The 25,399-nt window shown below is 37.9% G+C and overlaps 1 protein-coding gene across 1 annotated transcript in view; it reads right to left on the minus strand.

The window, feature by feature from the left end:
* Positions 1–25,399, minus strand: part of CDH18 (cadherin 18) — an 810,171-nt gene that overhangs the window by 364,954 nt on the left and 419,818 nt on the right. The window contains exon 3 of the mRNA XM_088468265.1: positions 23,374–23,668. Within this exon, the coding sequence (XP_088324391.1) occupies positions 23,374–23,668 (295 nt within the window). The remainder of the gene's footprint in view (positions 1–23,373; positions 23,669–25,399) is intronic.

Consider the following 25,399-nt stretch of genomic DNA (forward strand, 5'->3'; position numbering starts at 1 on the left):
ATAATTATATCTAACGTTCATTGCCACAAAACATATGACTCTGTTGATGCCTATTATAGGTTATATATAAAAGTGTAATTTAAATCTAATATGAGGTGGTGCTCTTCCTTCAATCCTCATCCAGCAAAGGATTCATTTGTAGACAGGGATAGATGCACAGAAGGAGAGCGCTGATAGTGTAATAAATAGAGCACTAGGAATTAACTGATAAATTCTAATTATAAGATTAATAACAATATCTTATCATGATGGAACTGTGGATTGCAATCCATATCAGCAGTATGTCAACTGTAGACCTCTAGGAAAGATAAACATTGGTAAAAGCACTGGCATTACTATTATAGTAATTAGATTGATAAATTAGAATTGTGTTCTTAATTTAATAAATCAAGAAGTGTATCTGGATGGAGCATAGGAGCACGGTGCCTTATTCAGCTTGGATCACAGTTGCTAATACGCACACAATCGGCCGATTTTTGTGTTCTTCGCATACATATGCATCGCAGTGCGGGAGACGGCCACTGCGATCGGGACACCAATTACAGAGACTATGCATACCCATTGCAGAGTAATTGATAAGAAGTACCATTTGTGAGTGGTGATGAGGGGGTGGTCAGCGAATCGCAGGTGTGTCAGTGCGTTTGAATGCCATTGCATGGGTATGCATAAATTATCCATTGCGATGCCCTACATAGCCTGAAGCCTGATAGCGTGCTCTGAAGTTAGCAATTTCTGATTAAGGTCTGACCTTATGCAGGTGTGTGTGAGGCTGCGATGGTACTCAATGTTACCAATGCTTTTGCAGTCTTGCTAAACATTACTAATGTGTGCAAGATAATGTTGGCATCTTTATGTAGTGCTGCAGCGGCATAGCAATTGCAATGAATTGGCATACTATCACAGTTGAAATGCGTACATAATTGCATAATCGCAGCTGCGATTGCAATAGCAATCCTTGCTACATCAGGCTGTGAATCTTGCTGTGGTTGTGCTTAATACAGGTGACCCCTATGTCGTTTGTCCCCTGTATTTAGCACAACCAGCACTGGGGCTCCAAAGCCCGATGCTGGTTGTGCTGTGGGGGCACGTAATTTTTTTTTTATTATTACACATTCGTACTTTAACAGATGCATGAATGGAACTCACTGATACATCAATGCATCTGTGTCTTATTAATTTGATTTTGTTAGGTGCATGCCCAGCACCAGTGAGTCCCTCTGTCACCCGCTGATGCTTCTGTGCATGGCTCTGTTGCTGCCACTGTCCCACACATTTGTAGCCTGCCCCCGCAGCCATCTCTGCACCCCCAAAACACCTCAAGTGTGCTGTCCGCTCCTCCACCTGTGCTATTGTACCTATTTGTTGTCCTTCTGCCCTGCAGGTGGCCCGGTCTGGTCATCAAAACCCTCATTGTTAAAAAATTATAAAAAAGCAATGAAATTCCATAGACAAAAAACCTCATGGTTTCACATGTGCCATTAAGGCTTCTTAGACATGATCTGAAATTTCACAAAACCTACTGAATTTGTGCACTAAAACTAAAAAAAGCTGATGCCTTAATGGACATGTTCCTTGCACAGTACAGATATGATATGCCATCACAAACTGTGGTTAACTGCAGATTCAGCACTCTCACAGAGTGAGATTGCTGTCACAAAACAATGGTGGAGCTGCTAATTCACAGAACTATGTGCTCATTGAAATACACACATGCAGTCTATGCAACTGAAGTTTGAGCAGTTATGTGGCACACACATCCCACTCAGTGCCCACAATCTTCCCAATTGTTCACCACAACAATCACACTGAGTTCCAACATCCTTCTTACTTGATACATCCATCTCATTCAGAATACTCATTCACCTCTCTAATTTCTAAAACTATCGTACTCTGTACATGCATGTACACCAACTTTTCCTCCATGCTGCTATAACTTTCCCAATCCCTACAGCTGTGTGGTCTCTTAACTGTGCTAGTTCTTTATTCCCTCATCTACACCATCCTGTCTTTCTCTGCATCCATGCCACTCTGTTTACTTCTTTCTGCACCACCACCTTCCACCTAGTCACACCACTTTGTCTTCCCCTCATCTGTGCCACTCTTTCTTCCTCCATCTGCACCACTCTGCCCCCCCAACAGGGGCAATCTGTGTTCCCCACTATTCACACCAATCTGTCTTTCACTATCTCTACTGATGTGTATTCTCCCATTTTGCTAGTCTGTATTCCCTCATCCGTACCAATCTGTCTTTACCCATCTATGCTGCTCTGTCTTCTCGCATCCGTGCCACTGTGTGCCCCATCCATGTCACTCTGTTCTCCCAAACAGTGCCACTCTGTCTCCCCTGCATCCACACCTTTGTTTTCCATGCATCTGCATCACTTTGTCCTCCCATCCACACCACTGTTTTCCCCCATCTGCATCACTTTGGCTCCTTCCCATCAGTGCTGCTTAATGTCCCCCCTCTCTACACACCTTCATTTCCCCATCCACTCCACTCTGTCTCTTCCCCCATCCACTCCACTCATATCCCATCTGTGCAGCTCTATCTTCTGCTCAGATCTCAGTTGCACAGAGTGCATGTGTGTATTCCAATGAGCACACAATTCTGTGAATTAGCAGCTCCACCATTTTTTTGTGACAGCAATCTTACTCTGTGAAAGTTCTGAATCTGCAGTTAACCACAGGGTGTGATGGCATACCATATTCGTATTGCGAAAGGAACATGTCCATTAAGGCATCAGCCTTAATGATCAGAATTGCATTGATTTTTTAGTGTGAGTGGCACAAATTCAGTAGGTTTCGTGAAATTTCAGATCATGTCTAAGAAGCCTTAATGGGACATGTGAAACTGAAAGGTTTTTTGTCTATGGAATATATATATATATATTTTCAAATGCCAGGGTGCCTGTCAGGAGGAATTAGTAGAGAACACCCATGAATTCTAATGGAATGGATCTTTAATCTGGAACACAAGTACCGGAAGTGACATCACTTCCTCTCTGGCTGTCTCACCTTGGCAACAATCAACAATATTGCATAGTTGCAGACATAGTGGAGATACCTTGCGCTAATGTCACGAATACATAGCAACTCCCCCTCATCACTGCCTAAAGGGTGGACACCCGTTCTAGAGTGGAAATTAATGCTATCAAACTTTAGACAAAGCCCACTTAATTTAGCATGAGTACATCATGTAGTGGAGGGAAAAAATTTTTAGACTAGCAGACATACGTATATGTTCACAGACATATGTATATGTTCACAAGTATAAGGCTTAGAGAGGAACAACTATGTAGGCAGCCGGCTGATCTTACAATCTATATAATATAATATAGCTTAATCATCTATATACAAATTATACTTATACCAACATGAACATATGATATTTATTATCAAAACACCATTTATTTTTTATATTTTTTAAAATGTTATACTATTTTTATTTTATATCTCAAAGGAAATATCAATCATAGCCAATATTTTCCAAGAGAAAGATTTTTTACATATATTAAAAACCAGGAAAATTGAAAAAATCTGCTAATAAGGCAGTATTAAAATTACACATGTGGACTCATGCAAAATTAAGTGGGCTTTGTCTAAAGTTTGATAGCATTTATTTCCAAGCTAGAATGGGTGTCTACCCTGTAGCCAGTGATGAGGGGGAGTTGCTATGTATGCTAGGTATCTCCGCTATGTCTGCAACTATGCAATATTGTTGATTATTGCCAAGTTGAGACCGCCGGAAAGGAAGTGATATCACTTCCAGTACTTGTGTTCCAGCTATGGAATGCATGTGGCGAGGAAGGTGGCAAAGGACACTATATAAGTGGCCGGTTGTTACAGGTAAGTGTGTCTTCTATGCTTGGGACCTGTACTTGTTGTCTGGATACACAGTTATGAGGCTGTACTGCTTGATAAAGGTCCATTGGAGGACCGAAACATCACTTTTGTATGTGAGCCTGTTATGACCTGATTAATAAATTAAGCTGCATTTTCTGGTGAGTGCCATCTTTCTTCTATATACCTGCTGGTGAACCCCGGGATTTTGGACATACAGCTGATGTGCACCCCGCATGTTTACAGTATAGCAGGGTATATTTTCCACCTCTAGTGTAGGTGACTCTTTTGAATGTTTAATAATATATAAATATAAATAAATAGAAATAATGATTATTTGGGGGGTAGACTGTCTTCTTGTCTCCTTCAACATATCCACCTCTTCAGTTTTACCCTTAGAATGCCTTCTTTTTTTATCAGTCCGCAAATTTATCTAAAGATCATTCCATGACATTTCTCTTGCAATCTTTAATATCTCTTCTACTGTTTGTGCCTTTGTACATTTATTGAGTTCTAAAATCCTGTAGACTAGATTTACAGTATATTCTTATATATCCTTTTCTTATTCGGTCTGTCTATATTTCTTATAAGCAATTTTCTTAGTACTTCTAACAACCACCAGTTCCTTGGAGAACAACCTTGGATTTCTTTTTTTTAATGGTCTATAAATTGTCCCTAATCAAAAAAAAATCATCTCTCATGAGTTTCCAGAGTTAGCCAAACGCAATTCAATTTCAGTGCCGATTATAAATGTTGCTTGTATCTCATTATTTACAAATGGAGCAACTCCATCTACCTTTTTGTTCCTACTTTGTCTTTTATAAACAGGGATTAACCATAAATAATTATGACCCAGTCATATTAATCATATAAAATATTAACTACGAGATTTTACCTATCACATGGTGGTTGAAATATGTTCAAATATTTAATTTTCTAAAACTTTGAGCATTTAAATCGAGACCACTTTTTGCATATCTTGCAAGTACCACCAATACACTTTCTAACATGCTGTTTTCTGCTCATATTATTCAGTTTATATAACCAATTTTGACATGTCTCAACCTCCATATCCAGAATGAATGCAGTGACTTTGTCTTACCCTTCCATACTCTGTTGTGCAGACTGACAAATCCAAACCCTTCCTCCATATAACTCTTCTTTAATCTAGTGTCTTATAAACAAATAAACCTTTACAGAACAATGAGGATGCTGCCTGTCTAAACTTCTATATTAATAGACTAAAAACACTCTGCACATCTCCACCTTAAATATCCAATTCAACTATTGGTAAAGGGTAAGGCTTATTCAGGGCTGTTTGCAAGTCAAGGACAATTTCACTTGCATTGCGTGCATGGATCTAAGTGCAGACATTTTCCTGAATGCATGAATGCTGACTTGTAAACATCTATAAAAAGTTCCACTGCTACCTACTGTATATGCTTGGTTTCATAGCTGTCATCATTATCAGTGTGCACATGAACCAGCCCTTTCCTCGGTTCTGCACTGCATCTGAACATAAAGAACTCTGCATAGCCCACAGTTTTATCTACACACCTTTCACATGTAGACAGTGAATTTATCCGAAATGTGAGCACCCCGTTCCCAAAGAGTTTCGCCCATAAAGCTGCAAGTAGAGATGTGACAGAGTTACATAGATACATTCAGTGGCAGCTCCAGAGTTGGGGCTACAGCCCAGTACAAAATTCAAATAGGGGAGACATCCAAATTACTGCCAAACATCGCTGGCTGGGACTCACTGGCAGTTGTTGTGGCTCCCCTAGTTGAATTTTGGACCTTGCTGCAGCCCCACCTCTCTACAGGATACATTTTATCAGCTGCAGAATATGTACAGGCCTAAAACTCACAGGATCCTTCCTCAATATAGACTTGAATTTGCCCCAGTGTCTCTCTTTGAGTAGCTGAGAATAGAGTGTTAAAATTTCCAATATCCTAATGAAGAAAACTGCATACAACGTATTTTTATTTCCAGAAGGTGGTATAATACACAAAGCCATTTTACTACACTAACCAATACATAAATAATAAATAATGTAATTTAAAAGAAAAAAATAACAACAACAAAATGCATTGCTTCCACTAAATAACTCTCAGTGTATTAGAGTTTCTGGAATTTGGTATTTAAATGCAATGAAAAAAACATGTCACAGTGACTTCCATACAATCACCTCTTACAGCACAGTTCTTCTGATATTTATTGCTATTTAATTATTAACATTTATTTTGCTATTGGCAACAAATACAGAAGTAAAATAATGTGCACAGGCAAAGTGTTAAGAAGATACTGCTCACAAGCTTACAAATAGAGTAAAATTTAAATTTGATGCAAAGTTAAATTTAGTGTGATAGAGTATCTCAGGAGGGTTAAAGTGATAGTTTGAAATTTGGTAAGACTGTACGAAGAGGTGAATTTTGCCTGAAAGAGGTGAACATTCAAAGGTACAGTTTGCAGCAGTGTTTCCAAATCCAGTAATCCTAACAGTGCCTGTTTTCCATACTCCTTGCTTGAGCACAGATGTATTCATTACTGACTGACTGACAAGTTGGGGTATAATATAAGACAATTGGAGAGATTTAGATTGGGGCAGTTTTGTGTCTTAGTAGACATATTTTATATTGCATTAAGTAAAATAGAGGCAACTAATATAGGGACCAGTAGAAAGGATCAGCAGTAGAAGAACATATTGAAAGGACTATGTGCTCCAATCAAAATAGATTGTAGAGATTAAAGTCTGCTATGGGAAAGAGCATTAAATAGGGAATTGCAGTCATCAATCTGACAGAATATACTGTCTTGTAATCGAAATAGGGCAATGAATAAGAGATAAATTGTTACTTCACTTTACCAGAAGTCTCAGTTTAAATAAGTTAGGTCTAAGTCCAACTATCAAGTTATAAACAACAGCAATAAATCCAATGCTTTTATCAACAATACATTTGTTAACAGAGCAGTGGTTGTAGGGCTTCAGCAATAGTCTTTGATGGTGAGCATATATATTATTTTTTTCTCCTCTTTGTTCATCCTGATTTTGTCTAGATCACCCTGAGCAGTACAACTTACACTCTAGTGGTTTCTTTTCCCCCTTCTCTGATGTCTCTATTTCTATTCTCATTGTTTATATTATATTATTCACCTCTTTCCTCTCTTACTAACCTTTTCTTTTTATATATATGCCTTATACTTCTCTCATTCTCTTTCAAGTTACCACTACTCTATCCAATATTTCCTCTATCCCTATGTCACTTTCCCATTTTCCCTTACAACTGTAAATTTTGCCATCAGTCTTTTAATAATCCTATAGAACTTGTGTCCAGTCTTCAGAAATAGTTCACTGGTACTCACTTGCCCCCAGGTCATATGTGCATGGTAGTATTGGTTTATCTATAAACTGTACAATACAAGGAAATAGAGGAGACGAACAAGTCTGAATAGTGAACCATGGTATAAGATGAAGTGTACTGCAGGTAAAATAGACATTAAAATCTGCAAGGAATGTGATGTAACAATCCTAAATTAGACAGGCTAATACTATTACCAGCAATTAGTATGCGGCAGAGACAGCCTTATAAATTCCTTGGTATCCAATCCCAATCAGTGAATCAATCCGGTACTCATAGCAGTAGTAAGAAAAAAAATAGACTAATCTAAGAAGCAGCGGTCTTCCACAATTCTAATCCCAGACCATGTCAATACTTCTGGTAGAACCCTGAAAATTATTTTTGTAGGAATTTACAATGGAAGGATTTTTTAAGTATTTCTGCATGAAAATAATTGGGTTTTACCCTTTCTTCAGGAGCTTATCCAGCAAACATTACAATGTACTATAACTATAATCAGAACTACCTAGCATTTACAATACTGACAATTTTGTACTCTTTCCCAACACTAATGATGCTAGGTGAAGCTCTAACAAAATTCCCATTAAAATTAAAAAAACTAGAAATAATCAGAGTTCAAAAGGGAAATGTGGAATGTTTTGGATATCCTCATGAAGGGAGGAAGTTCTAATTGTACAGCCACAAGTTGGATAATACTGGAGATATGCAATGAATCAATATATCTGGGTTCCATATTAGTAGAATGTTGTCTGAGCCTGTTTTTATAGTAGATAAACAAACTTTACCTAGCACCTTGATCTTAAAGGCTAGAACCCTAAGCCAATCAGTAAATTTCTTCAATTGTGAGACATACTGTATTGGTTCAGGAAACCTTTAACATTCCTCCACACTGTTAACAACCACTGGTAAAGATGACATACCTTAACACTTCTGCAGGTTGCATCAATGAAAATGAAAAATAAATTGGCGTAAACTTACTATGCAGCACTTTTCAAAGTTTCAGCCACTAGATTTAAAATGCCAATAATATTATTTACAATACACACCTGGTTTTGTACTTCAAATTCTTGTCCCTTTATATCCAGCGGCCAAAACCACAGAGAACATGATGGCTTTGAAAAGCACTGCATAGAGAATTTACATATTTGAGTGACATACATATAAAAATATAGAGACTTTGGGAGAGGAATGTGCTACATTGTTAGAGGACAAATTCATTTCTGCTATAATCAAACCAATCACCATGTAATCCAGAAAGGAAACACCTGCAATATTGTTCTAGTGTCTCATTGGTACATTATATCTGCCTATTGTTTTAGGTTGATAGTCCAATTAAAAATACAAATCAATACCTAATTGGATGCATACATCTCTCTAAGTTTGGAGACAAACTAAGAGCCTGTCAGACACTATATATACAGGAAACCAATGAAGAAAAACCACATTCTCAACTAATATGGATGACAACACCTTACCAGATGGTAATATGACCCATATGGTAATATGGGGTAGATGTATGAAGCAGTGAAAAGTGTGGAGAATTGTGCCAGTGGAGAAGTTGCCCATGGCAACCAATCAGCTCCTACCTCTCATTTTATATAATGTACTTGATAAATGCCCTCAAAGCTGATTGGTTGCCATGGGCAACTTCTCCACTGGTACACTTCACCACTCTTTTCACTGCTTCTTACATCTACAGTACCCCTATACCCTTTGTAGAGTCATAGCACAGGCAAAAGCATTACATGTTCTTATGGTCTGTGAGCCTTTTTACTGGAAGCACCAGTAATTTTTAAGAGAGAACATCGATGGTATTACTAATGCCTATGTGACCTGAAGTCTTACTGTTGTGAATCGTAGACAGGACAGCATAAGATTTTCAATTACGAACAATCAGTGTTCAAAAATCTCTGCCAGAACCTGCCCTTGGGCAGCACGTAAAATAACAGATAGGTTTTGAGTTAAAGCAGACATAATACAAGCATGCAGAATAAGATATACAATTTCCAAAACTTCAGCATGCTCCTGTAAGAAAACTGCAGGAAAGTGCCTTGGTATTCTTTAACATTTGTCTAAAGGAAATGTTAATATCAAATTGTACAGAGTCAGATGAGTCTAGCAAACCATTGCGAGATTTGCTCTAATAACTTACTCTGAATACTGCATGTATTTGTGATCCAGGTACAACATGATAGGATGGAATGTACCCTCTGCCAGTTTTCCATTACTCAAGATACACTGACTTAATTTTCTATTGTCCACATCTTAATTATTTCTTCAGATGCAAATGTTCTAGAAAAGTAGGCACATAGGTGTAATATATCATCCACACTACTTAAAAAGTTACAGCTCCTACATATGATTATCAAAGTAAACATAAATGGTAAACTGCTATCAATATGTTGAAAGATTGGTGCTGAGGTAAAATTGTCTTTTAACAGTTATGGCAGAGGTTCCCAAATGCAGTCCTCAAGGCTCCCCAACAGTTCAGGTTTTAGAGATATCCATGGTTGAGCACAGGTGGTTAAATAAAATTGACTGATGTACTAATAATGTCACCTGTGCTCAACCATGGATATCTATAAAGTCTGAACTGTTGGGTAGCCTTGAGGACCGCGTTTGGGAACCTCTGGCTTAAGGCGTGAAAATGCATTTTGTGTTGGGGCAACTCCACTTTTGATCATGGCTGTGATAGGAGCCACAATTGTGAATAACTATTTAACAAAGCATCTGTGGTAATTTTAAAATCCCAAACATCTCTGGATGGCTGTAAATTATTTGCCAAAAACTTGTGCACTCTCTGCAATTATGGCTGTACATTTAAAGTGACTATAATTTAAATGGAAAAACCAGGTTGATTTTGCCTTTTCATTTATTGATGCTTTAAATCTGCCTATTTAATGGATCTTGCACCATGTGAAATATACCCCAAAAACATCCAAACAACAATGACGTACATTAAACGGATCCATACAGTAACCACTGGTGAAAACAAAAAAGTTACTTTATCCACTTCAAGTTCTTATTTCGGTGGTTTTGAATATAATTGATTTTTTTTAACATTATTTTTTGCTATACTATTTTAACCTGTAAGCAATGTTCTTTTGGAGAAGATGAAATATGAGTGTGATATCAATTACTAATTTTAATTTGCCCAAGAAGTCTCTAAAGATTTGCTAGACAAAATCCTGGACTATGACTGGGGCATTGCATAAACTAAAAGGAGCTTATCCAGCATACAGTACAATGTACTATAAATATAACTACAGTACCTAGCATTTACAATACTGTCAATTTTATACTCTTTCTCAGCACTAATGATATGATGTGAAGGTCTATCAGGATTTCCATTACAATTCGAAAAACTAGAATTAATCACTGACTTCAAAAGGGAAATGTGGAATATTTTGGATATCCTCATGAAGGGAGGAAGCTCTAATTGTACAGCCACAAGTTTGATAATACTGGAAATATTGAATGGATCAATATATCTGGGTTCCATATTAGAAGAATGTAGTTATTCATAATGGCTTATATAATTGTTTTCCTTTATTGCCCTCTTTGAACCTAATTAAGTTGTTTGTCCATCTGAGATCAATTTATGATCTTATTTTGCCCTCTGTAATCAATATTAGAGGTGCCCCATAATTTTGCTACAAAACAATCATAGCACAACATGAAGTGGAGGAATGTATGAGGAAAATGAAAATTAATTAATTTTTCATTGTATATATATTTAACATAATATTTGAAATGTGAACATGAATACAACCATAATACATTTGACTGCTCTCCAACCCTTAGATTTCAATAACCTACTGAAGTGTTAAAGTTAGTATCTTTCATATCTGTGCTAATTTAATGCCCTTGAAATTTCTTGCAAGAACACTGCCAGTGAAAGCTAGATTGTCAAATGAAAAATCATGAAAGCTTAACTTGATAGGCAATACCATTGAGCTATGTGTGTAAGAAAATACCTGTAGTCCTAGATGTGTTTCCTTAGACACATCTAGTTCCTGCCATTCCTGGCTTCTTAAGGCTTAGTGATTATCTTTCCACAGTGAAAACAGATGTCTAAGGTTCATTGCTTCTGTTTTTTTCTCAGTCAAAATCTGGAAAGCACCAACTGGATAGGATTTGTAACAAGATGCTGTTTTATAGAAATCATCTTATATTTTCTTGTCTTTGATGTGTCAATCAATCTTAATGCATACCTACCTAAAGGTTTCCAGAGCAGGATTGACTGAGGATATAATTGACCTACTGTGATTTCTAAGTTCTATATCATTCCAACCACATTCTGTGCTGAAACACAACACATTTATCCTCAACAGGTCCATGCTTCTGTCACTGAGAACATAGGTTATTCCAAGTCCAAAATCAAACCAAAACACTTGATGGTGATTTTGCCAAAACCAAAATCATAACATAATGATAATTTAGATCCAAACAAAAACAAAAACACAGGGGTCTGCGCACATTTCTATTCAAAACCCATATCTGATTTGCTAATGTAATACCAGGGCAGGGCTAATCTTCAAAAGATATGGTCTGTAATAACATGTTCCCACCAATCTGCTAGTTAATCAATAGAACTTGCATCAGGCTTGTACCACCCATTTTTCATAGAATGCTGGCTGTATGCTCACTGGTACTTGGTTGCCTCCAGATCTGTTGGCAGTATAATATTATCTAGAAGTTGGTGCATACAAGAATATACTGGAGTCTAAAATCTCTGAGCAATACACTGGTGTAATCTGAGTTATACTAGAAGCAACAAAATCCCACACATAAAACAGGGAATGGTCAGCCTACAATCTTAAATAAGTACAGTTGGTAAGAATAGTGAGGTCACAAACCATGGATCAGGCAGCAAACAATAATAACAAACAGGGCTGGATTAAGGGGGGGCAACAGGGGCAATCATCCTGGGGCCCCCACACACAGGAAGGCTCCCACACACATACCCAGTGACAGGGGGACAAGGGGCACAGGTGGACTGCTGCCTGCACTGCTGCATGATCAGGAGGGTGCAGACAGACATCTGTAAATGGACAGTCCGGGGATCTGCGGCTCTCAGTAACTTTATTGAACCAGCAGTGCTAGTGGGCGGTGCAATAAAGTTTCTTTAGTTTAATTGGTGCAGCGTGCATGACGTCATAACGTCATGCAGCACTGCACCCATTGAAAGAGAGTTGGCAGTTGAGAAGCTGTGCTGCAGTGAGCAGCCAGAAAACAAAAAAGGTAAGTGCGGGGTCTGGGCACTGGGGAGGTAGATGCAGTGTGAGACAGATGGGGTGTGTGAGAGGGTTACCAGGGGGGGAACTGTGGCTGTATTGGAGGGGAATAAGGGCCCCCACAACTTAGTTGCCCTGAGACCCCAACAAGACTTAATCCAGCCCTGATAACAAGCAATGAGTGCAATTCCGTATAAGTACAGACACAGGTGATCAGGACGAGGAGGGTAGCAGACAAGAGTAAACAAACAAGAGGGTCATAATTAGCAAGACTTCACACAAATTGCAAGGCACAATAGCCTAAACATATTAACTCTAATACAAACAAAGAATATGTGCTGCTGACAGGCACCTTAACTAAACTCAAGTCATAATATGTAAATGCCTAGAAGCTGAGCATCAATGAAGTCAGAGAAAGTGTCAACGTAACAAAAATGAACAGCCTAAGCAGTATGAGATGCATACTAATTTTGTGATATGATACTCCTTAAATGCAATCTAATATCTTTACAATCAATAAACCATTTGCTGACAATTGATAATGTGACCTGTATTGTTCTACTATCTAGAGTTGCTGCAATGATTGTGTTTTAAAATAAATGATTCCCATTTTTGTGTGCAGATACAGAGTTAGTAGCATAGTAGCAGCTCAGGTTACCAACATAACCAACTGTCTACATTCATTGAGGCATTATAAAATTGACTAAATTACATTGCTTATTTAGTGAAGGAAATCTGTTTAACGTACACGTTTGGTAAAGTAAATAGATTTTTAATGAGTAAAAAAAATCTGTTTGAATATTCAGTTCTAGTCTGGAAGTGTGAAAAACTCAGTATACATTGTAACACATTAAGTAGGTCTGTAGGTATTTCGCTAAACAATGTTAAGTACAGTAGGTCTTAAGACATCTTAATATTGAAGCATTCAATATTAAGTATCTGTAGTAATTATTTAGGATAAGTAATTTTCAATTTACTTAAAAAGTAATAAAATATGTGCTATTATTGTGATTTCTGTATCTCAATTGAATCTTGATTGAAACATATCTGATAAAAAACAGACTGACTTACAGTAACTTATTCCAGCTTTTACTAAAAATAAATCTAAATAGCTCTTGCATAAAGCTTGCTTAGAAATGTTTGTGTGTGGGGGATAACCCTAGTCTTTCTCATTTGGTGTGGTTTAAAGGAAGAAGCAATAGTACTGCCAAGGTTTGCATGCCAAAGCATTCAGAAATTTAAACCTCATTAAACCGGGGTACTACAATTGTAAAAACAAATCAGGAGAATGACCCTGCCCATCGTAAGTGCTGAATCACTGAAGAACTGCAAACACTTATCATAAAGTGGTAGCAGTACAGAATGACAAAGTAAGATAAAGTTTCCTTGGGTTTAAAGTTTTGGTGCATTGATTTCTGGGTTTCTCACCATTCAAATTTAATTTGTTCCTAAGAAATGTACCTATTGTGCCTACATCTTGTCCCAGATCTGTAGTACCACACTTCATGTACTATTTGTTAATCAGGGAATAAAAATAAACTTGTCTTGATGTAAACCATTAATAATGAAACTATATAAAAGAGTATGGGCAATTGCCACATTAATATCAGACCATTCTCATTGAAACAATGCTAAGAGCATACTTTTAAACATTTTTTTTAAACTATTTTAAAAGTTTGACAGTTTGGATAGCTATAGCAAGAAACAGGTACATACTGTAAATGTGTTTGTTTCATGGCCATTGATATGTATCACCCAATCCAATTACAGTCAAGTTGACATATCTTTATTTTCACTTTATTATCTCTATTATTAATCCAATACAAACACATCATTTGTGCTGCTAAAAATAAGCCATTGAAGGTTCCTAATTCCATACTGTGAGGTTCTGGTTTTGTTGAGGACCCGGGGTGGTGATAGGAGCAGACACAGAAGCAGATTTAAATGAAAATATGGAACTTTTAATGAGTGGTTTAGTAGACATGAATATGGCAAAAGTAAAAGTCCAGGCAAAGCACTGAAGTGCACTTGGGAGCTGTAGTGAAGCAAGTGGGAATAAGTCCAGATAGTGACAGGTAGGAAACAGTCCAGTATGCAGGTATGGTGAGCTGAAATAATATGCAGGCAGAGGAGCTATAATCCAACAGAGTGTAAGTTGAGGCAAGGTGCAGGGTGACAGCAGACTCAGGTACTCAGGCAGGGGGAAGGTAAATGGAGGTTGCAGGTAAGTCCAGTGGTTTGGAGCAGGCAAGGTAAGCAGGCTAGGTAGCATTTCCAAGGAGGCAAATAATGAGCACAGGAACTCTCTCTCAGCTGTCGCTGAGAAACACGTTGCACTGGCAATGAAGGGAGGCTCTGGACCTCTCTAAATTCCAAATGCCGCACCATGAGTGGCCGGAGAGAGCACGTGACCCACCAGGATTGGACAACTGAACCACATGGCCAGAGGCAAAATGGCGGCGCCCATGCTGGGTGGAACGGAAGCACCGCCAGGCCTCACCAGCCCAGAGTGACAATGTGCCCGCACAGAACGACGCACAGCCAATGCCCCTCGCCAAACACCAGCGCCACTGCCAGACGCCCCCCGCCATAGCGATCTCACAGGTATTACCCGTCGACCACCATGCCGAGAAACCCTGGTCATGACACATACATATTAACAATTGGTGCATAGTTTGTTCCCTTTATGGTCTAGACCCTGAAGTTTCTGATTGGTGCTTAGATAGGCATAAATCAGGGAGAATCAGGTTAATAATTCTTGCGATATAACTACCTATGCAAAATGTGATATATGAAAATATTTAGTATAAAGTCTTAGGGTAAGTATAAGTGAATTAATTGTTCCCTGGTTAATAAGTACATGAAATTATGAACATTTCCGTAGAAATACAAAGAAGACATTGCTTCTGTAGTCATTGATATATTTTTTTCTTTTTGAATGTTTGTGGTTACAGTAATAAAAATATAAGATTCCAGGTTCACTGCTTATTTTATATATGCCACCATACCCAAATGAGACAAAGTGAATAATTTGAATTCTTGCAATATACATTTCAGGTAGTTTAATTCTAAAACCAGAAAAAAATAAAGAAGTTTCAAGTCTATTTCATGTAATTTCTGCTGTCACATAAATATGTAAATTTTATTCATCAAAGTGTTGAATTTATACTCTGTCTGGCATGGCTTTAGCTCTCATGATTGGTAATGGCAGCATTCTATGCATTTCAAACACTGTAGTCTGCAAATTTGAGAACAAATGGTATTGAAAGAAATTGTATTTCTTTTATCAGATATTTGCTAGAAAAACTTACAACATATCATTTAAAAAGTACAAAATGATAACTTCACCTACATTTTGTTGGGGTGCATAACTTTCCAGAGCAAGATCGCTTCATTTGGAGAAGCAACACTCTTCATTGCCACAGTGCAAGAGTTGGAGGATTTGGTAAGGGAAGGATTTCCTTGTGATAGACAAAGTAGATTCACTGATGCATCTTAATTTGCACAGCAGTGTAAAAACAAAATTTTAGTTTGTGGAACAAGATTATTATAATGCAGAGAGAGTGCATGCCCTTTCCCCTCCACATAATTCTGAGCCAGCTCAGAGTTTGCATTCTCATCCTAGACTTTTAACAAGACAGTTTAATTTCCATTTATTTTTATAAAATGTACAGTAAACTATGTACAATAGACATAAGCAAATAAAAAATAACAGTGAGCCTCCTGGCCAAACCACAATCACGCACTGTGCTATAAACTCTTGTCTGGTTTCCACTATACCAAGGGGTGTAGTGTGGACGTAGCCACTGGAGCAAAAGCTCCAGGCACCAAAAGAAGAGTGGGGGTACATCCTGGTCACCAAAATTGGTACTTGGAACCAACGTGAGCATAGCTGCCCTGGACTATTCACAAAGGAAGAATGGGTCCAGGGGTGCAGATGTAATGGGCCCTGCACCTAGCTCTATAGCCTCTAAGGACTCCATTTCATATTTATTCAATTACAGAGGCAGTCTGGGCACCATGTCTCACTGTGTCTGGACCTGTCCCATTATAAGCTGGCCCCCAACAGTGAGAAGTTTGTTTCCTTGGGCTGACCCCTCCCTATGGATCAGTCTCCTGTTTACATCAGCTGCAGATCCACCCTCCCTCTCATCCACATCACCCCCAACACCCCCTACCCCCACAATGGTTCAAAAATGAACACTGAAAGAGAAAAGAGACAAGTGTCATCATGACCTGCCATACACCACCACAGCCTCAGCCTCAGTGAAAGCTACCAGTGGATCCTTTTATTCCACAATGAAGGTAAGTCACTGTACATGTTACACTTATGATTTATTAATAACATGTAGTAACTGTATATTGGAAATTAAGTACGTAATCATCATGTTGATATTTAGAATGTCGACATTCAAAATGTTGACTCCATACTGTCAACATTCGGGATGTCAACATGTTCATAATGTCGACATTCAATGTTTCGAAATTCACAATGTTGACACTGACATAATGTCCTTATTGTGAATGTCAACAGCCATAATGTCAACACATGAATTAGGATTAGGCTGCGGTTAGGGTTTGATGGCTGCTAGGGTTAGGCTGCAGTTGGGGTTAGGTTTCAAGTAGGGTCATGGTGAAATTAGGTAGGGGAAATAAAAAAAGGAGAAAGCACTAATAGATTAAAAAAATACTATAGAAACATTTATTCCAAAGTTATAAATAAAAACAGTTGATATGAATAAATAACACTAATGATAATTACTCCATTAACTACTGAATCCACTGGTTTAGACACAAAGATGAATAATTTCAAGTTGTTCAAATAAATGTTACTATTATAACAACTACTCCAAAATTGTAACTGTATCTGGTAAAACTGAATGTAGCAATATCAATTTGTGCTACAGTATGTCATTTGAGGAACAGCAGGCTGCTCTCAGTGTTCAATAAAAATGACAGCACAGGATCCCGATATAGAAAATTAAAGTACTTATATCATAATACAAGTGGATTTGGCAGTGCACTCACCACTAGAGATTCTTTGTTCTATGTTGAAAATAAGTTGTAATATGTAATCAGCTCAGGTACAGTAGCTTGAAAACAGAGAAAATCTGTGATATCCGTACTGCTGATATTAACAAACTCAATGTTCATATGGTCATGGGGGTGCTGTTTATTGATAGTTAAATTTGTATTAGATGTTAATAAATGCACAGCCTCCATGGGTTTGACCCACGATGATATGGCCCCCATATTTGCAGCAATTTTTTCACACCTGCCTAATTTTTCTGCACAGTACTGTATAATGCAGACTATTGCTGATGGCTATGGCATCTTGTGGAGTTTTTCTGCCTTGACAAAGGTCTGACATGAGACTGAAACATTGGACAATTTACTGTTACACTGGTGGTATGTGAATTACAAAGGACATACAGTATTTATCTGTTGAAATGGTGAGTGCCATCCAAAGTTTTGTTTTTATGCATGTAGACCTCAAAAATTAGGTGGTCGCACTGAGGTTGCACTCCAGGTTGATGAACATGCTACAGTTACAGTAGTACTGGCTTATTATGGACACTAAATTTAGAAATGTACTCCTTGGGACTGTGAATGTGTATCTATTGGCGTGCTTTATAAACTGGGAATACTTTTTTTCTGTATTAATAAATTTAAAGGACTACAAAAATGAATAAAGCTGTATAACATATATTAAATGGCATGCAGTTATTGCAACATACTTAGGGCTCTATTCATCAACATCACTTAAATTCTACAAATTCAGATGAAAATGAACATTTTCACCTGCAATTATAGAAATTAAGTTTTCGAGCCATTCACCAAAAAGGTAAAGCAGGAGATATCACAGATACACTATATGGAAAAAAGCATTTGGATGCCTGACCATTACAACAACAGGGACAGTAATGATATTGCATTCAAATACATATACTTTGATATGGAGTTGGCCCCCCTTTTGCAACTATAACAGCTCCCACTCTTCTTGGAAGGCTTTCCACAAGATTTTGGAGTGTTTTTGTGGGAATGTGTGCCTTCTGTAGAACATTTATGATGTCAGGCACTGATGTTGTATGAGAAATCCTGGCTCACAATCTCCATTCAAGTTCATCTCAAAGGTGCTCAATGGGGTTCATGTCAGGGCTCTGTGTGGGCCAGTCAAGTTCTTTCACACCGATCTCATCAAACCATGTATTTATAGTACTTGCTTTGTGCACTGGGGCACAGTTATGTTGGAATAGAAAAGGGCCTTCCCCAAACTACAAACTACAAAGTTGGAAGCATAGCATTGTACAAAATGTGTTGGTATGCTGAAGCATTAAGATTGCCCTTCACTGGAGATAAATGGCCTAGCCCAAACCCTGAAAAACATTTCCATACCATTATCTCTCCTCCACCAAACTTCACAGTTGGCACAGTACAGGCAGGCAGGTAACGTTCTTCCAGCATCCATCAATCCCAAACTCACCCATCTGACTGACAAACAGAGAAGAGCAATTCACCACTTCACATTATATGTTTCCATTGCTCCACAGTCCAGTGTTGGCGTGCTTTTCACCATTCCATCCAATGCTTGGCTTTGGACTTGGTGATGTGAGGCTTGTATGCAGCTACTTGACCATGGAAACACATTCCATTAAGCTCCTGCTGCACAGTTTTTGTGCTTACCATAATGCCAGTGGAAGTTTGGACATAGGGAGAATTTATTCATTGTGTAATTTTTTATTGATCTCCACCTTTTATTTAATCTCAATTGTGTATCAGTTGCAAACAAATATAATTTTCATTAGGGATGTGCAGGCTCAGATAGGTTCGAGTTTGCATGCCGAGTTCAGATTTTTCCCTCCAAAAAAACGGAACTCAGAAAGTGGCAAAACGTCATCTTGTATGGACAAACATCATCATTCCTGGACAAAGTCCAGGAATGATGATGTTTGTCCATGCAAGATGACGTTTTGCCTCTTTCTGAGTTCCATTTTTTTGGAGGGAAAAATCCGAACTCGGAGTGCAAACTCGAACCTATCCGAGCCTGTACATCCCTAATTTTCATATATATATACTCTAGTGCCTACATCACTTTTTATACAATTAGGTGAGCGCCAAAGTAGGTTTACATATTTTTTAATTATTGATAACCACAGGGATGAATTAAAGACCTCCTGTTGACCCTAGGCAGCACCCTGATTTTTTCCTCAGTACCTTTAGGGAGTAGGAGCCCAACATTAAACCCTATACATAGGGAGAATGTACCTTACTCCAGTGCAGTGGATAATACTTTCTTTATTGTGCAAGGTGCTAAAACCCTTTGAAGTACTGTAGTCACCTCTGAAGTGAGATTAGACACTGCCAGCTTGAGTCAATTGATTCCCCTAATTAGACTTTTGGAAAAGCAGCTCTGGGAACTGAAGGAGGAGCTGAAATGAAGCAATTCTGCTAAGTATGCTGGACTTGTAGATCAAGTTGTTTATTTGTTTTGCCAGGAACAAAGGGTTTTCAGAATCTTAAAATCAGATCAATACATTTTGGTGACCATGCTTAATCCTTGGTTTAAGTTGTACATCGTATCTCTCTCTTGGTAAGCAAGTTTTTAGCTCAACCTTCAGTTTCTCCATCATCTGTGTCTGCCAGGAAAAAACTCAACTTTACTAAGATGCAAGTCAACACAACATTTTGATATCTGGTCGGGTCTAAAAGAATTGCCTAAATTTAGTGACACCTCTGCAATGACTCCATCTGATATGGTCCCCAATTAAAAAAAAGGTTAAGGATTTTTTTAATGACAGTATCCAAATAGGCATGTCAGAAAGTCCCTTTGACTACTGGCAGGAAAAAAAGGCAATTTGGAGGCCTTTGCACAAACTGGCTTTGCTTTACTTAAGTCACCCACCCTCCAGTGTGTACTTAGAAAGAGTTTTCAGCACAGCCGGGAACCTTGTCAGCAATCATTGTAGAAGGCTATTTCCTCAATATGTGGAAAAGATGATGTTCATCAAAATGAGCTACAAATTACATGAGGAAGACATTTACCGACAATTAGGTCAAAATCCAGAGGCATCTTTAATGGTGGATCCCAGCAGGGACAAATTAATATTGTGTGAAGATGATGTACACACTGATGAGGGTGATGAGGATAATGGTGACTACATATTGCCTCTATAGAGTCAGTTTGTACTGTCAGCTACACATTGGTAGCTTATTTTGTGGGAGTCCAAACAAACAAATCACTTCAGCCTCAAGTGGCAGTCCATCTCACTGAAGAATTGGTTTGTTGAACTGTGCATGTCTTGTTTAATATACAACATAAGGGTGAGATGGCCCAAGGACATTTCCATCTTGCATCCTGCACCTCTTTTCTTTGCATTATGTGCTGTTTTGGGTCAATGCTGACTGACAATTTTATAATTTATTAAACTGCATCCTGTCTGCCACTGCTATGTGGCAATGTTTCATAGATGTCCTACAGTAAATTCTTTCAAACTGCCTTTTGTTTGTGCAGCTGCTCTGTCGCTTAGTTTAGTCAGCCAGTTGGCTGCAGTCTTTGACCTATATTGGGGAAAATTAGTGAAAACAATATTTTGTGAGGTGGTCAAAATGTAATGGAAATGACTGGAAATTAATGTTATTGAGGTTAGTAATACTATATGAACAAAAACAGGCCCAGATTATGTGATATTAGCTGTTTTTACCATTTTTTTTTTTAAATACAGATCCTAAACCAAAACCAAAACACACAAGGGCAGTTTTGGCAAAACCAAACCTCAATCACAAATTAGAACCAAAACCAAAACACGGGGGTTGGCGCACATCTCTATTAAATCTCTTTTGTTTATTAATATAGCTGTGTGGGAAATCTCCTCCTGAAAATGTATAGCTATACTGGTATAGAGAAATGAATATCAAAACTGAACTTTGATAATATTAAAGTATTCTGGACTGCAATTAACCTAGTGCTCCTAAATGAAAACAGTGCAATTTATTTGACTACAAACTACTAGGTATTAAATAGCAAGATATAGTTAATAATAAACTTACTATAATAGCTCAAACATTATTATTTATACATTTCAAAGTAATTTATAGAATTGCATAAAAAGTAAAATGTATATAAAGATTTATTTTTACAATAGTTTAGTAAATAATTTGACGTTATATAATAATGTTTTCCATGTGATGGTCCCTACATCCACTTGGTCAATTCCTAACCTGGATTCTGCTAATAAAGATAAATATTTTTAGTCAAATTAATTGTGTTCTTGTCATGTTTGGGGTTTCAGCCATTCACTCTGTCTAAAATGTGGGTGATATTGATAACCATAAAGTGCATCACATTATTACAGGTGGCAAATGATCCTAAAAAATGCATCCTTACAGTAAGTATTGGAGATAGGGGTTAGGGTTAGGCACTAGGGGGAGGGCTAGGATAAGACTGCAGGGAGAGAGGGCTGGGGTTAGGATGTTGGGGGAGGTTAGGTTTAGGCTGGTGGGTTGGGTTAGGTTTAGTGCTAGGATACTTACTGAGAGGTGTCAGTATCATAACCCTGTCGGGTTGCTAAAATTGGGATTCTGACACTCCGGGATCCTGAGCACCAGCATCCTGTACTCAACCATTCAGAGCTTAGACTTTTATGCTTACAATTTTCACACTCCTTTAATTTTGTTTATATTACCCTGCATATAGAGGTAAACATTTAGGGCCCCATTTTATAAGGATGCATAACCCCATTAGAACTCACTAAGGGGGTTATGTCATCCTTTCTGTAATTAACATGCAGCGGTAATCTAAGATTACTGCTGATTGTCACTGCAATGCTTTTGCAATCTTTAGATGGTGAGAGTGATGCAGTTCCATTGCCAGCAATAGAGACCAGGCAGTGGCCCTTTTCAGCAAAGCTATTCCAGGAATTGCTGGGTCCTTGCCAGGTTAATCAGTCATGCACATATGCAGACTGACCTTTGCGCATGCTCATGACAGAGTAGCCCACCGCTGGCAGCTTTAGGCTGCCAGGAGGTGAGCAGAGGACTCTTCTGATGAGGAGGACATTGCTGGATCTCACTGGCAAGGTAAGTAATGCTGAATACCAGTGGGATATTTTGTTTGTATCACTATATGAAATATGCCGCTGGTGTTTAGATTTATTGTTAAATGTGGCCCAGAGTTTGAAGAGTATGTTTTCGACTGCTAAGGGTAAGCATACACCATCATGTGCGGTTAGTCGTCTATTAATGATGGAAACCAAGGTATTTTATGGTACGCCTTGGTGTGCTTTAGAAATAACCTACATACTGTATGCTGCGGAGCAACATAGCATAAATAGATTTAAATGGTGTTGGTATAAAGTGGAAACTGGGCTTAAAGCTGGGTACACTCTTAATGACTTGTGTACCCAGCAATGCGACCCACGATCTTCTTGCTGACGGGTCAACATATCGGGCAGTCCGTACATACTGGGTGATCCGGTGTCTGAACGCCCAATATGTCGGCCCCCACCACATAGTGCTGCTTGGGATTGTCAGCTGCATCACCTGATCTTCCTGCATGTACAAAATATCAAGTGATGCGGCTGACAACCCCATGGGAGCACCCACTACACAATGTAGTGCATAAACACTGGACAATTATAATGATTTGTCATTCCGATGCGTCAAATGGCCAAATTGTTAATAAAATCATCTAGTGTGTAGGGTCCTTAATTGTTTGCTTTAACATGCTTTACCTGGTAGGTAGAAACTTTCAGTGAAAAAGGTCTCAGTGATATAAGCAGCTCTTGGTAGTTGCTTGGGTCAGATGAAATGGTGTTTTTGTTGTTTTATCCTTATATCCTGGCTACCAAACAGTCCCAAGAAGCCATGTGAGTTCAATTTATGTCAGTTAGCTCTATTAATAAAACATTTTTTTTTTAATAAAGGACACTGTACTTACCAATATCAGACATTTCTGGAACCGTGACTAGATATGGCCCATCAGGAAATTCAGGTGCATTGTCATTGATATCCTGTACTTTAATAATAAACTCAGATTCTGGCTCAAGAGGCTTGTTGGTTCTTCTATCGATTGCTTGTGCATGTAGAACATAATGAGACTTCTGTTCACGATCTAGACTCTTTGTTGCATGAATGTCTCCTGTTGTGTCATCGATAAGAAATATAGTCCCAGCCCCTTCACCAGTTAATATATACTTCACAGATCCATCACCTTTATCCGAATTTGAGTGCAACTATAAGACAAACAGAAACAATTGTTTATATCATTGCATGTAGATATCTGCTATGTACATACAAAACATTAATGCAGAATTTTCAAAAAGTACTTCACAGACAGACACAGTCATTAAGTGAATCTGATATCTTGCCTGCAGTCATAATTTTTTTAGACATCTAATAGCAGAATGTAATATCTCTGTGAATAATTATTCAATAAAACTTATAGCCATAATGCTAACTGGACTGTTCCTCTTTATAATTCAGTACTAACTGTAAGCAGCTTCATCCATATTTTATTATCCTTTTTTATTCTCTAGTAAGCATTGCTGATTTGTTTTCGGATCAGAATAGGTCAAGTTTACATGCATTAAGTACATGCATTAGGAGTAGTCTGCTTCTCCAATATCCTTGTAGACCAAACTGGATTATTTTGAACTCTTGAAGCATTCTACACTCAATAAAAGCTTTTCTGAATATGCAAGATAGTCTATCTGAATTATTCAGAAGCTGTTTGTCAAGGTTGTCTTATCGAGCTGGTATTTTGGTGTTTTCTATTCATAAATAAAGTATTATGAGGCTATATCCTAGTGAATAATAATATTTGGCATTATGCAATACTACTAAAATAAAGTTGAAATATTTTATCATTCATATTCAAGCTGAGTACTCTCATAAAACATAATGATAGTGGCTGAGCAACATTTTTTCAGCTGCAGAGAACACATTATCATCATTCTTAAATGTAAAATGTATAAAAGAGAATTACAGCTGTAGGAGGCCCATCATTCTGGAATAGAAGATTAGGACACCCATGTTACCTGACTTTTGTTCAGTTCACTATCAGTTCAATTCATGTTTCTATTTGATGCCAGGTACTGTGGGTCAACTTTCTGAAACTGTTTCTGCCCATTCCGCCTAGTACATTCTTTGGCTAGCATATTTTTCCAAATCATGATTTAAAATGTGTTTTTGTCCATTTTTCAAGCCATAGAATTTTTCACAGTTAAAGTCACATATTAGGATGCATTTTTTTAAGATAGCATATTGCAATGCTAGTTTTGCAATCTTAATCATATAAATAGAACATTTTGTCAAGCCTGTAGTTTGCAAAAGTGCATGGAAAACTGCAATACGTATTTTATTATTTTATTTTTTTCTTGATTGCCCAAATTGCAGTTTAAAAGTAATAACATATTCAGAGCTAGCAGTAAAAAATGCAGCCCAAAAGTACAGTAGCACTAAGATAAGATACATGTAAGAAAAAAAAATAGACATTCTGTATTGCAGAGGAACGTGGTTAACTTTTGCTTGTTCTTAGTTATACTTATACATGAACACTGTAACTGTTAGAGAAACAGAATGTAATGCAAATTATGTGTACACATTATTTGCATATGCAGTCTGACAAAACTGATATGAAATACATAATTACGTGGCACACATTGACTTACAGTCTGTTCAACTTTCTACATCAGACAACAGACAGTAGTCTTGCATGATAGTTGGTTTGCAACTCAACGTTTTATAATACGTTGCATGTGGATTACTATAATCTTCAAGTGTTTTAAAAATTTAGTTTGTGTTTTAAAATCTTAAGGTGCCCATACACGGTGGGATAAAGAATCCGATCCCATGGATTGATACGATTTGGCTGCTCTATCTTACCGTGTATGGGCATGATATCGGATAGCACGCGCACCCATGGGGTCGTACATTGCACATCCAGATCTTACTGCAGGTTCAGT

The sequence above is a fragment of the Taudactylus pleione genome, unplaced genomic scaffold (assembly GCF_031769625.1).
Source record: "Taudactylus pleione unplaced genomic scaffold, aTauple2 ptg000083l, whole genome shotgun sequence".
Classification (NCBI taxonomy): domain Eukaryota; kingdom Metazoa; phylum Chordata; class Amphibia; order Anura; family Myobatrachidae; genus Taudactylus; species Taudactylus pleione.